The 12,884-nt window shown below is 39.4% G+C and overlaps 1 protein-coding gene across 2 annotated transcripts; it reads left to right on the forward strand.

Annotated features, from left to right (window-relative positions):
* The first annotated feature begins 1,637 nt into the window (after nucleotides 1–1,637).
* ATP6V1G3 (ATPase H+ transporting V1 subunit G3) lies at nucleotides 1,638–12,675 on the forward strand. 2 transcript variants are annotated; one of them, XM_072932634.1, is made up of 3 exons: nucleotides 1,638–1,903; nucleotides 9,115–9,215; nucleotides 9,387–9,568. In XM_072932634.1, the coding sequence occupies exons 1-3, from the start codon at nucleotides 1,690–1,692 to the stop codon at nucleotides 9,429–9,431; spliced, it is 360 nt and encodes a 119-aa protein (XP_072788735.1). In that variant the 5' UTR covers nucleotides 1,638–1,689; the 3' UTR covers nucleotides 9,432–9,568. The 2 variants fall into 2 exon arrangements, with proteins under 2 accessions (XP_072788735.1, XP_002192700.5); XM_002192664.7 differs by lacking the exon at nucleotides 9,387–9,568 and adding an exon at nucleotides 12,359–12,675 and having other exon boundaries at nucleotides 1,694–1,903.
* The last annotated feature ends 209 nt before the right edge of the window (nucleotides 12,676–12,884 follow it).

Here is a 12,884-nt window from a genome sequence, read left to right on the forward strand (position 1 = left end):
TCTGCTTTAAAGTTCTAAGCGCAAGTTTCCTGCCCCAAGTAAGCCAGATCTCTTCATTTTTTACTTTCATTTTCCACTTCTGCTTTTCTTTGCCAGTAATATCACTTGTAGTTGAATCACAGTGGCAAATGGCTTCCTAACCCTACAGTTTCCACATTTTCTATAGAATTGATCATCACTTCTTCTGCGTCTGAATAAAATAAACTTCAAGGCTATGCATTAAAATCTTCTAAAAACAGTGCCATGTCTGCTGTCCTGCAGTTAGAGTGAACCTCTGATTTCAGTGCTGAAGATGAGCAAGCATCTCACACAGCTTCTGGATGAAGAAATAAACTCAGTGGTTGATGTGAAATTTCACTCAGCATGAGTGAAATTTGACTTTGCAATAGCACAGAATAGAAAACAAAACAAATTTCTTTTCCAGGTCTCAGTGCTGCTGTCATTCATGGCACTGCCAAAGACACTAATAGGGCAAGACGCTTCTCCTTCCATTTTCTCACAAACCTACAACTATTTGGCAGGGAAAAAAAGACTTCATAGCAGTAGTACACATTTCCTTATCAAGATCAGGTAACAGCCTAGCACAGCATAGTAGCAGCATGACACAGCTGCCCTGGGAAGCCCCAGAAAGCAAAGGACTCTAGAATAAAAACCACTAACAGAGAGCACCAAATAATTTTTTATATAAATGTATTTTATGTATAATATATGCAGAAATCATATAATGTGTATAAATATGAAATTATGTATATAAAATTGCAGCACAAAAAAAACCATTTATGTCAGGAGGTGCTCTCCAGTCCTGGCAGAGCTCTATCAAGAACCTGTAATAAATATACTTTACTCATGCTGCGAGTTTTTTTTTTTTGTTACAAAAAATAAATCTATTTTAATTATGCAATGTGACATGTCCCTCTGCTATGCAATGGCTTAAGTACCTGTAGCAAGTGGGCTTTTTCGGGTTTTTTAATGAGGATTCAGAAGATGAACATGCTGTTTATCCATGCAGTAGCTCACAAACCAGTCTTTCCTTCTGTAGGGAATGGGATGTGCATTTACAGTCATGCACAGGCATTCATTTGACTTTTGTATGCATTATGACTTGAGAGTAAAACCTAGCCCACCATTCATACCTGGCAAGAGTCTGGATCTTAGAGCTAATTCCACAGTTTCTCAGTCCATCTGATCTCCACTCAACTCCATCACAGCAGATTACAAGGTAGCGTATACCTGAATCACTACATGATTCTTTAAACTTTAGCCTCCAATGAATTAATTCCTATTGATTTTTTTTAAGTGAAACCCCTAATAAGTAGTGTTAAGAAGTAACACTAAACAGAAGCCTACAAATAGTTCTTGGTGTTCAACCAAAATTAGTTGTTGACTGAGCCTGATTCTTCACTTTGAGGGGAAGTTTTATTTAAAGGTAATGCCAAGAAAGTATTTTTTTCCTCAGTTCCTAGACAAGATTAACTGTATTCTGCTTCAGGAATAAGAGCCAAAAATAAAGAAAAAATCTCTACTAAAATACAAGCCACATGAAGTGCTGTTTTTTGCCCCAATGTGTTAATCAGAGACTTCAAGTTCTCTGTGACCCTGAGGAGAGGAGGGCATTCCCTTCAGCCTGGCTGCTGTTTTTCTGACTCACTCGCAGGCCTGTGTGCCCAGCAGCAATCCAGGCACAGCCGGATGGGTTGGTACAATCTGGAAGCTTGTTGCAATAACACACAGAACAAAAAACTCAAGGAAGAGCCTGGCAGCTGTATAAAACTCCCTCTGAGTTCCAGTCTCCACAGAAGTTCAGCAGCCCCAGCAATCAGCATGACCAGCCAGTCTCAGGGAATCCAGCAGCTTTTGCAGGCAGAAAAACGTGCCAAGGACAAACTGGAGGAAGCCAAAAAAAGTAAGTAGTTGGCCTGGTTTTACTGTACTTCTCAAGTGCAAGCCCTTCAGAATTACAGTAGCTCACAGAAAAAGGTTATTTCATCTGTATGCATGCACGAGTGCTGTGCCTTGACTTCAGGCAGGCATTAACTCAAACCTGAACATTCAGAGTTTGCTTAAAATCCCAGGTGTGCCTACATGTATTTGTGCCTCATTACATTAAAAATATTTTCTTTGTTATATTCATCCTTTTTGTTCTTCCTTTAGCTCAATATTGATAATGCCATTACTGCCTTGCTACTTAAATTAAAATCCTACATGCCTTTGGCTGCTAGCTCTGAAGGACCAAACTCCAAACCTATTATTTTTCTTAATAGGTCTTGCTAAGATTCTTCACTGTTCCTCTTTACTTGCAAAATCCAGTAACTTGTCTCCTAATTGAAGCTGAGCTTCAAAAAATTATATGAAAACTAAGGGAAGACTTCAGCACCCTGACAGTAATCAAAGTCACAGTAAAACTGTGAGCACTCTCAGTACTGTAATAGATCATTAACAGAAGTTTTATTACATGGTACAAGTAATTATTCTCCTGAGTGCAGGTACAGCCACATGAGTCATTGACCTGCACTAGCATTGAAACATTAATACTGTTTTTTGGAGTGATCTTGTTTCAGAAACCAGCAGCAGAATGCAAAGAAAATGGATGACAATGATGTCATGTGGAGCAAGAGCACGATTAAAGGAATATATTTTGTTTTACAGGGAGGAATGGAGGCTAAACAGAATAATTTGTGTAGTTTCCATATCCCTTCTACACATGAATCAGCATTGTTGTGTGCTCATTAATTTTTAGTGTGACGTGTCAATTTGTACAGCAGCACACAAAATAAGTAGAAAGGCAAGTTCCCTCCCTAAGCACCCAGGCACTGCCTGTGCCATGCAAACACAATAGAGATTAAAGCAAATCATCCCACCTTCATAAAACAGAACTCCCTCAGGCAGAAACCTGAAGGCAAGGGATAGTTAAGTAGTGTTTTGACCTCTTACACAGGCCAGCTAGGAGCTCTGGGAGGGATGCTTTTCCCCTTGTCATGTAGGGCAGAGGAAACACACGGCTCCCTCAAAGCAAGACAGCACACAACCTGGAAAGGCACAGCCTCAGTGGAAGGAGAAGGAGTTTGACCTGAACACAGACTGCAGAATTAGGTCTTAGCTTGAAGCAGATTACTTTTGGGTTTGGGGTTTTTTGTTGTTGTTGCTTTAATTTCATTTATGTTTGTTTTTAAAACCAGAAGAGTCGCTTTAGCTTTTTCTGTAACGGTCAGAAATAAATAAATAAAGGAACTCCAAAATATTTCATAAATAAAGGAACTCCAAAAATGAAAAGAATAATTATAACATAAAAGTGATGACCAGAGATGAATGACTTGCAGAATCCAGACACAGTTATGGATGCATTTGCTCTACTCTGCAAAAGACACACTCCCTTGTCATCACCTCAGCCTCAATTGGAGTGCTTGTGATAAGAACAGGATTTCTTACAGATAAAGTATCTTCAGACCCCTCTGAGTCAGAAACTTGAATTAAACCAGTAGCAGTGTTTACCTCAACACTAACACATTAGTAGGAGTTATTAACCAGCTACGGAAATAATAGCTATTAAGAATTTTGCTATCAGTAAAATTATTCAGAGTAAAAATATATAACCACTATGGCTTTCTTTTCTATTACTTTTAAGATCACTTTTTTTTTTTAATTTATAAAAATTATTAAGGAAAATTAAAATTTCAAAACACAAATTTAAACATAAGAAAACAACCCAGTGACTGCAAGGGAGGAACAGGCTGCCCAGAGCTGGGGAATCTCCATTCTCAGAGACATTCAAAACCCCCCAGATATGGCCCTAATCAAGCTGCCCTTGCTTTCATCAGGGAGTATATCCTATAGGCTCCTTCTAGCCTCTTCTAGCACTTCAGTGTGATTCTATGAAAAACCTCTAGAATTTCTAAAATTAGCAGATCAAGGGCAAACTGTTTAAATAAATCCACCCTGGATTTTGTTCTAAACCAAGCATTATAGGTAATCTACCAGCATAATTATATTCAACCTAGACAACCATTATATTCAACATTGCAAGAAGTTTGCAATGAAGCTACAAAACAAAATTTAAATTTCCATGTTGTGCCTAATTTAAGTCTTTTTCATAGCACTGCCACTGCACCACCTTAGATAACTATGCCAGCATTGAGACAAGGGCAAAAGGGATTCTTTTAGAGGCAAATCTGGCTATTCTAAATTGGGATTACTTCAGCAGTTAGATCAAAACAAAGGATTGCAGTTTGTCTCTGGCCATAAAAGCCAAGCTGAAAGGCAATGCATGAAATGCAACAGATCTGTGCAGTGCAGCTGGCTGACCTGTGCATGTACAGCTGGGTGGAGCAAGGAGGGAGGTGCTGCTTCACCCCAGAATGGGCAGCTCAGATCCACCCAGCAGCAGCTGGGATCAGCAGCTGCTGCTCAGAGCCTGCACTCTGCAGGTCTGGGCTGCCAGGGGAAGCACTGAACCCTCCCAGCCCTGTGACCTCCTTTGTCACCCCAAGCAGGCATTGCACAACGCCCCTGCACCGATGGGTCCGGCTGCTGTGCTGGCACTGGGACATCAGCTGGCAGCTTCTCATGGGACACACCAGGGAAAGGCATTTGCAAGGAAATGTGACTAACAAAACTACCCTGATGCAAAGCCTTCCGTGTTTACAGTTGATACTCACATAACCAATCAAAATGTAGTGTGAACACACATAATATTGTATATAAACAGTTAATGGGCCTAGGTTTTGCTGACATATGTGCAGTTGTTGGTAATGCAAAAGCCACTTGAAGTAACTGAAAAAATTAGTGAATAAAATTATATTGACACACACAAAACAAAGCAAAAATATAATGCTAAAGCTCCTCTATACATGCTTTGTCTTACTTCTTACTCAATACCCTTTTTCCTGACATGATATCATTAGCTGATATAATTTATACCTGAAAAATTATTAATACTTTAAAAATTTAAATGAACGAATGCAAGGCTATAATTATTAGATTGATTAAACACAAGCCAAACCAGTCTGCAGTCCTTTGACCATTTGAACATAGTGCTATCATTTTTACTTTATGCACCATTTGAATCCCAGAAATAACCGAGCATTGTCAGCACCAAGACAACAATTCCTGAAAATCCTTTTGGGTAAAACAAGGGAAACAAATGTGTCATGCACACTGGGCTTAGCAAAACTCATTTTCCTATAGATTTTTATATCTTCCCTTGAATTTCTCATGCCTAATAAAAAGAAAACTCAGATGAAAGATTATAGAAAATCAGATTAAAACCAAATGTTAATCAAACTAAGATATTGTAAGCAGAATTATATCCATGGCACTCTCTTGGATAATATCCAAGACATATTTTATCTACTGAGAAAGCTATATATTATGCTCAGCTGCCTCTATTCTATTTTATTAAAAGTACAAAATAGTTTTCTCACAATGCAGATCTCCAAATCCCATTTTCCAGACAATTTAGCAAAGACAACTGGAATGGTTCTATTTTAAGAAAATATTGTTATTTTTTGGCAACTTCTTCAAATGACTTGATTTCTATGCAGAAATCCAGCTAGAAGCCTAAATTATATGTTTGAAAACAAAACTCTAAGTTTAGCATTGCAGTTTTTGGAAAGTAAGATAACTTAGTGTTTGAACAAATTAGAATGCAACGTTTTTGACTCCTACTGTCTTTCCTACAAGACCTAAAAAACTCCAACCTAGAAGACACCAATTCTTGCGGATCTAACCAGAGCAAAATGTTTCATTAACATCAAAGAAATACCTAGAAAGAAGAATACAGCCTTTCTCCATGCTAATAACACCTTCCCATGTTAGGCAAGAAAATCCTATGTGGTACAGACTGATCACAGCAAGTTTTTTAAAATTTGGCCAATTTAAAATGATGCCTAAAAATTTATAGGCTGTGGACAAGGAAACCAGGCCCAGCACTGCTGCTTTGCTTCTCTTCAAGGATGGAAGGAGAAACAGAGAGCCAGCAGCAATCCTGGCCCCCACAGCATGACCTTTGTGGTAAAATCTCTTCAAACTTGGGACTTTCTGTACCTCATCTCTATGATCCTGATGAAATATCAAAGGGCTAGGCTGCTTTTCCTATCCTCCTGCACTTCTTGCCCTCTTTTTGCATGATTTTGGCTGAATTTCAGTGCTCCACCACCTTTCAATGTGTAAGGGTTGATTTCAGCTTGGCTGTGCTCTGCAGAGAACCCAGCCCAGCAGATCAGTAAGGCTTTGAAAAGGCAGTCCTGTATTGCACGACTACAGTAGCAGACAAGTGGTTAACAACAGACTGATTAATTAATTTTGGTTTGTCCCTAGTGGAACAGCAGGTTAAGCTCTAGTTTCTGCTTAACTTAATCAGGTGCAGCATATGCACCAGCGCATATGTTGGCAGTTGCCGATTCTGTCCACAACGTTGTTGGACTAGCAGTAATTTACTCACAGCTTTTCCACTTAATTAAATAGGAAGCAGCAGGTTCCTGCTGTGCCAATCCTAAAGGCATCATAGAGAAATGAAATGGCTGCCACCCTATGTATTGCCACAGTGACACCCTATGTATTGTGCTTACTCCAGAGCACTGTCAAGAGCTGACACATGTGTATATATATACTTTTTAGTTCACCATCTACATTGTCAGAGGCAACTGAACTGTTATTTTATAGTTAATCTCTTTCTATTTTGTGTGTTTTAAGTGGTTATATTTATCTATCTGGTGGCCAAATATGCAACATATTTACTACAGATGGCCCCCCAGATGGAATTTGAAATTAAAATCCCACTGATTTTGAAATAATTTAATTTGCTATAGAGATCCAGTTCCTCAGCTGGTGAAATTGGCAAAGCTTCATTATAGTCACTCCCTCTGACTGCCAGCTCCAGAGAATCACCCTCCGGCTCCACTCCTACAGAGTGGAAACTCTACAAAAGGCTGATCAGCTCCAAATTTGGAGAGGAGAATAAGGGAAACTTCAAAATACAGACCTGAACCTGGTTCCAAATTTTGTTGTCCAGACTTATGTCAGGCTCTTACACGGATCTGTCAGTTCACTCATCCTGGTCCCAACACTTCAGACAGTGAGTGGCAGAAGCTGGGTGAAATCAGCCTTTTTCAAACAAATACAAACTCTGGAAAAGTACCCACAAGGTTTAAAACAGCCTCTTTCCACTTTATGCATACGCACAGTGCTCAATGGGAGAAGGACTCTGAGAAATATAATTTCCCACACACAAGAGCCCTGCACTGATGGGCTGGGAATCAATGAAGCTATCTAGTTCCTCAGTAGGCTGCTCCTTCCTGTTAAAAGCCTGTGTACATGTCACCTCAATGTTCCACAATAAGCCAACAGTCCAGGAATCAAGTCTTAAAATGTCATTCCCATTTTGTGCATCTCTCTGCTTCTACTCACCCATCTGCAGATAATTATTTTGGAAGGAGCAATTGGCTGGAGAAGTAATTTCCTGATGAATCAGGTAGTTTACCCAGGCTCTTGCTGAATCTCGGGTGTATTAAAGCAGTCTTCCTCCCAAGTTTCACCTTCCTTATTATGCCATGTACAGTGGAAGCAAGTTGCTGTATGACACACCTGGTAAGGCTTGAGAAGCCCAGCTCAGATGTAACCAAACCAAAATATTTACGTTCGTCTTCCTAGCCTAGACAGAGAATGTTACCTAGGATTTCAGGAAAGGAGGAAAGGTATCTTCTGTCTTCTGTGCTTGCTCAGAGGTGTTAAATAGGTTGTTACCATAAGTAAATAAATCAATGTGCCACAAATGCCACAAGAGATCAAAATGGCTCTTTCAGCTGCCTAGGCCACCACTCTCACATTCTTGTGATATCCTAATTTAAGCAACTAAGCAATTTTTCAGTCACTGAAGATACTTCTGTTAAGAAAAGCGAGCAACCTTATTCCCCCCAGTCCTAAAATTCTAGCTGTACAGCAGAAAGAGACCCCAAAAATCAGCATCAGCTGATGTCTCAAGTATAGCATACCAACATTCCATGCAAGAGGTTTACAGTTAGAAAATTACTGTTTCCTCACAAGGCAGTGTAGCAGAATCCTGAGGAGATCCATGCAACTTTACTGATTTTATAAATGACAGAGAAGCCCATAGGGGGTTTATGACACGCTCGCCAGCTCCTTCATGTAAAACCTTAAACATCACGTTTCCATCAAACCATTTACCCTTATTCTTTACATGACAGCCCTACTAGATCCAGGAAGGACCTTATGTCCAGTCCTGCAATGACTTACATGCTCTTGTTTCGACAAGCCCAAAGCGTTTTACCTAAAACAAACTATACCCAGCAAACAAAATTAGCTATGTAAGCAAGCCTGGTGAGGAGGAAGGGTCTAGTTTCCAGTACATCCCAAGTGTCACCTTACAGATCACCTTCATGTTTAAAATGAAAAGAAAAAAAAAATTAAAAATTAAAAAAAAATTAATCCCTTTCATGGTTTCTGTGCACTGGCAAAGAATTGACCTCCTTCTCTTAATCACTCAGCATTTAACAAAGGTTGGTAGAAAAGGGTGGGGGAAGAAAAGACAAACCCTGAAAGTTGCAACTCAGTTTGGTAGTGGTTAAGACATCTTGCATTATTTTGGATATCTGCCAGCTCTAAGCAGAATCCAGTTGGTGTGGGATGAAGGGATTCTGGCAACCAATCAATACAGGAAATCTTACAGAATAACATCTTTTCCCATCCGTGACAACTAAAATCTGTTATCTGGCTGCTAATATTGCTGATGAAGAAAAGATAGATATTTATTTAAACACCAGGCTGTGATTGGAAAAAAATGCATTTGTGTTGTGGGAAGATGTCTACTTGCAGAAAGACTTCTGTTGTCAGCAAACCAAGAAGCTCTTCACCTGATGTGTGCTTCTGCACAGGAAGCTGGTCTCAGAGGAGGGGTACTTGCATGACTGGCTAGCAGTCAAAAAGTGTTTTAAGTAAATCACTTCATCTCTTCTGACCATTCTTGTGCAAATAAATCCAATGGACAAGACTTTCAGCAAAGTCAGTGCTCTGCTATGGCAGCTACAATCTCTGATGTGGAGAGCTTCATCTTTGGGGATACAGGGAAGGTATGAAATAAATGCCTCTTTCTTCCCCCTCTAGGAAAGGGTAAAAGGCTGAAGCAGGCCAAGGAAGAAGCCACAGCCGAGATAGACCACTACAGACTACAACGGGAGAAGGAATTTAGAAACAAGGAAACAAATGTAAGTAAGAAACCTGCATGTGTTCTTTTGTCTTACCAAATGCTCAATGGTAAACCAAATTGTTTCCAAGAGTACTACCTGGAGACTTCTGCAAACCAGTGTAGTCATACTGATGAAACACAGGGGTATCATCTACAGTGTCTACATGCTTCATTTGGACTTTTTTCACAGGCTTTGAATGCATTTGTAGAAGAAATTGAGGACATTCACCACTAAAATGGTCCAGATTCCATATTTGGTTCGTGCTTATGCTTTGAAGATATTATTTCCCTTAAGGAAAATATTTTGGGTCCTTTTTCTATAACCACAGACAGACCTAGTTCCTGTCTTGAAACTGGAGGATTCAGAAAGGTGGATGTGTCAGTAAAAGCAAAAGTTTAAAATGTTTCTTTCCATTTCTGTTCCACTTTAGCTGTCTCTTTTCATTACATATAAGACCACATCCCTTGTCAACTGAAGTCACCAAAACTTTGGAGTTTTTCATTGTTTCTATAGCAAAAGTGGTCCGACTCGATATTTTCCTATCTGAATAAAGCTGTTTAATATGTTTATAGTATCTTGCATTTTTCTTTAGTATTTCCATTAAATTCACAAACCATTCTCTTTTTACCAGGTGACTTTCCTCTTATATTCTTGGTCTTGTTTTCTCCCCCAGGTTGTATCATGAGGTCAAACAAAATCTGTTCTACCAACCTGTCATTTCAGCCACACTTCACATAAAACATTTTCCAGCAGGGCTCACAAGCCATAGGAACATCTATACACACAAAGTGTTGGTATCATACCCTGCTAACCCCCAGACACACTGTCACAAAGACAGGCCAGATAGAAATGTCTCAAATGTACAGTTTCAGTTGTTTACTGACACCAAAATAAAGTATAAACACCTCTAACATTTGTTCACCTTTTCAGTCAAGCCAGACTTCTTGTTCTAGGTCTTGATAGCAGAAGAGTAAAGATGTTACTTCTTTGTGAACTCCGTTTTTTCATCACAACCAAATTAAAGCTGCAGGGAAAGGCCACAATTTGTTGACAGAACATTTCACACGAGCAGGACAAAGCACATATTGCTCCTCAAATGACAGCATGTTATACATGATCATTGCAGTCCTCCTCCACGTTCCCTGACCCCCAAAATGTCGAACATTCACCCACCCAGACAAATGGCATCATTATTAACCTGTGTCTGGAAGGCAGTTGGGAGCTCCAGCAAAGCCAGCGCAGAGGGAGCTCTGATGCCTGGTTCAGTTGACTTTCTCGGGCATTTAAACACAAGTATTTTTAATTCTCTGTCACAGTCTCCTCTAATGCCATTCTTTCTCCTACTTTGTGCCACTTTTATCCAAACAGGAACAAATTTTCTCATACTATGAGAGGCTTCATATCTATCCAGAATTAAGAACAGCAACATAAAAATAAAGATTGAGGTTATAATGACAATATGCAAAATCTTTTTTCAAAACATGCAATTTTTTTTTGCCTGGATCTCAAATCAATTGTTTTTTCACTCATTGTCTGAGGTCACCCAACTCTGGAGATGTGCAGTCTAGTTCTGAATTTTGTGGCTTCTGAGCCAATGTAATATTTTAGCAGCTTTGAAATTACATTAGCATAAAACCTATATGGGAAAAATAAGGGGAAAACCTTCAAGGTCAGCAGAAATCATAAACTAAGCAGAGCATTGCCTGCATTCTGTGAGAAAAAGGGCCTCAAATTCAGAAGCTGAAGAAGAGAGGGAAAAACACATAGAAGAGTAAGAGTTTACTATCTCAAATGACATTAGCATGAGCTGAGAAAGCAGGTCTGCAGAGGCTCTTCTTAAAATTATAATACTTTTCTTGATGCTTTTCAGATGTGCTGGATAACATGCAATCCTCTGGGATCTCAAGAAGGTTACTTTCCCCAGTGGAAAAATTCAGTTCCATAAATCTGGTCTAAGCTGTACAACCTTTCCCACACGCAACCCTTGCAACTTTTCTAGAAGTTAAAATAAAATGTCAGCTAAAAATAGTTATTATAGAAAACTATAATCTTTTCCCAATACTTATTATGTCTATAACCTACATTTCTTCCAAATTGGAAAATGGTGTACATGTGGATTATGGGCAAATGTCTTATTATGTTGCCAGGTACTGATAAACAGAACGGGGAAGGTGACCTATGCAAAATATGCTTTTCCTTCTTTTAAGGACTAAGTTGGGCTGAAACCACACGGAAACCACACGGAAAATAGAGTTAATGACCCCTCCCTTGTTTCTGGTCATGCTCTAGGTACCCCACTAATGTACCACAGGTTAGCTCCACCTGCTAGCTCACCCCAGAGAACCGTGGCAGGAACAAGAACAATATTTTACTTATTCCTTTTTTATTCTGCCAGCATGCAGAAATGTCTTCTTCTCTCCACATGGAATTCTTTAGCTGGAAATCAATTTCTCTGCTAGTATCTGAAGGACTTTTCCATAAGGGAAGAATTCGAGGGATGTTGGGGCAATGGGGGAGGAGGGAGCAAAGTCACAGATTTGGAACGTGTGCATCTGTTTATAACATAACCTTGCTAAAATGTTCAGTGAGTCTAGAGTCAATTAAATTCTAACCGAATGTCCTGGTATTAACTGTGCCAGAAGCTGTCTGGTATTTCGCCAGATAAGAAAATGTAACATTAAAAGACCTTGTCTGAGGCCTGTTGAGGGTTATACATCACTAACTGCTGAAGACATTTCAAGTACTCTAAAACTATAATTATGCATTTTCAGGAAGGTTTTTCCATGTTTGTTCCTTAGCTGCACTCACAGGCATTCTCAGGGAGGCCAAACGAAGGCACACACTGATAGAACTTAGCTGCCTAGTCATTCAAATAGAAAACAAATTTAAATGAGCCATGTAAAAGACAAAACATACACAATGTTTTTCCCATAGTGAGCTGGGAAACTTTCATTACATAGGGAGATTCCCATTGCTAATGAGCATATGAGAGTTGCCTTTAATCCTGTTTTTCTGCCTACAGTTGAACCCAGATCAAACCCTCACTGTTTGGAAGCACTGTGATATGTTTGTGTAATGCTTGTGCTACATAATGAAGAAAAGTACAATAAACATGGTTATATATAGCCTCTCATTTTGCTCAGAGCTCTTCTGCTTTTCAGGTAATGGGCTCCCAAGGTAACCTCTCTGCCAAAATAGAAGAGCAAACAACAGAAGCCATCCGAAACCTCACAAGCAGCTACCACAGGAACATGGAGGGCATGATGAAAAAGCTCTTGAGCACAATATTTGACATCAGCCCTGAAATTCACCGAAACTTCAGACCTGCAGTTTAGAATTCATTGATGTGCTGTGTTTGCAAATCAAAGTAGCCTTCTTTCTTGATAAGCATAAATACTTCCTCATGTATTGTTTCTGTATGTGAGAGAAAAAAAGAGCACTGAAGCCAAAAGCACACAGTTCCACACAGGCTTTTGATGTGACAGGAATTATACAGGGTTTCACAAGCATTTGTTGGAATATTGTTTCCTGTAGCTAAGCCCCTGTCATTAAGGCAGGGACAAGTCAACAACAGCAAAATAAATGATTATTTGACACCGGCAGGTTTTCAGTGGGAGTCTTTGTTCCTTTTGTCTTATAAAATGTTCTGTACTTGGATGTTATATTGCATAAGGTCTGTTTATCCTA

The sequence above is a fragment of the Taeniopygia guttata genome, chromosome 8, assembly GCF_048771995.1.
Source record: "Taeniopygia guttata chromosome 8, bTaeGut7.mat, whole genome shotgun sequence".
NCBI lineage: Eukaryota > Metazoa > Chordata > Aves > Passeriformes > Estrildidae > Taeniopygia > Taeniopygia guttata.

Bases quoted from the DNA above. Each gene is read 5' to 3' on its own strand.
- ATP6V1G3 (XM_072932634.1), top strand. From the start codon at position 1,690: ATGGGTTGGTACAATCTGGAAGCTTGTTGCAATAACACACAGAACAAA. The intron at 1,904-9,114 runs GTAAGTAGTTGG...TTCCCCCTCTAG, and splicing joins ACTGGAGGAAGCCAAAAAAA to GAAAGGGTAAAAGGCTGAAG. The intron at 9,216-9,386 runs GTAAGTAAGAAA...CTTTTTTCACAG, and splicing joins TTAGAAACAAGGAAACAAAT to GCTTTGAATGCATTTGTAGA.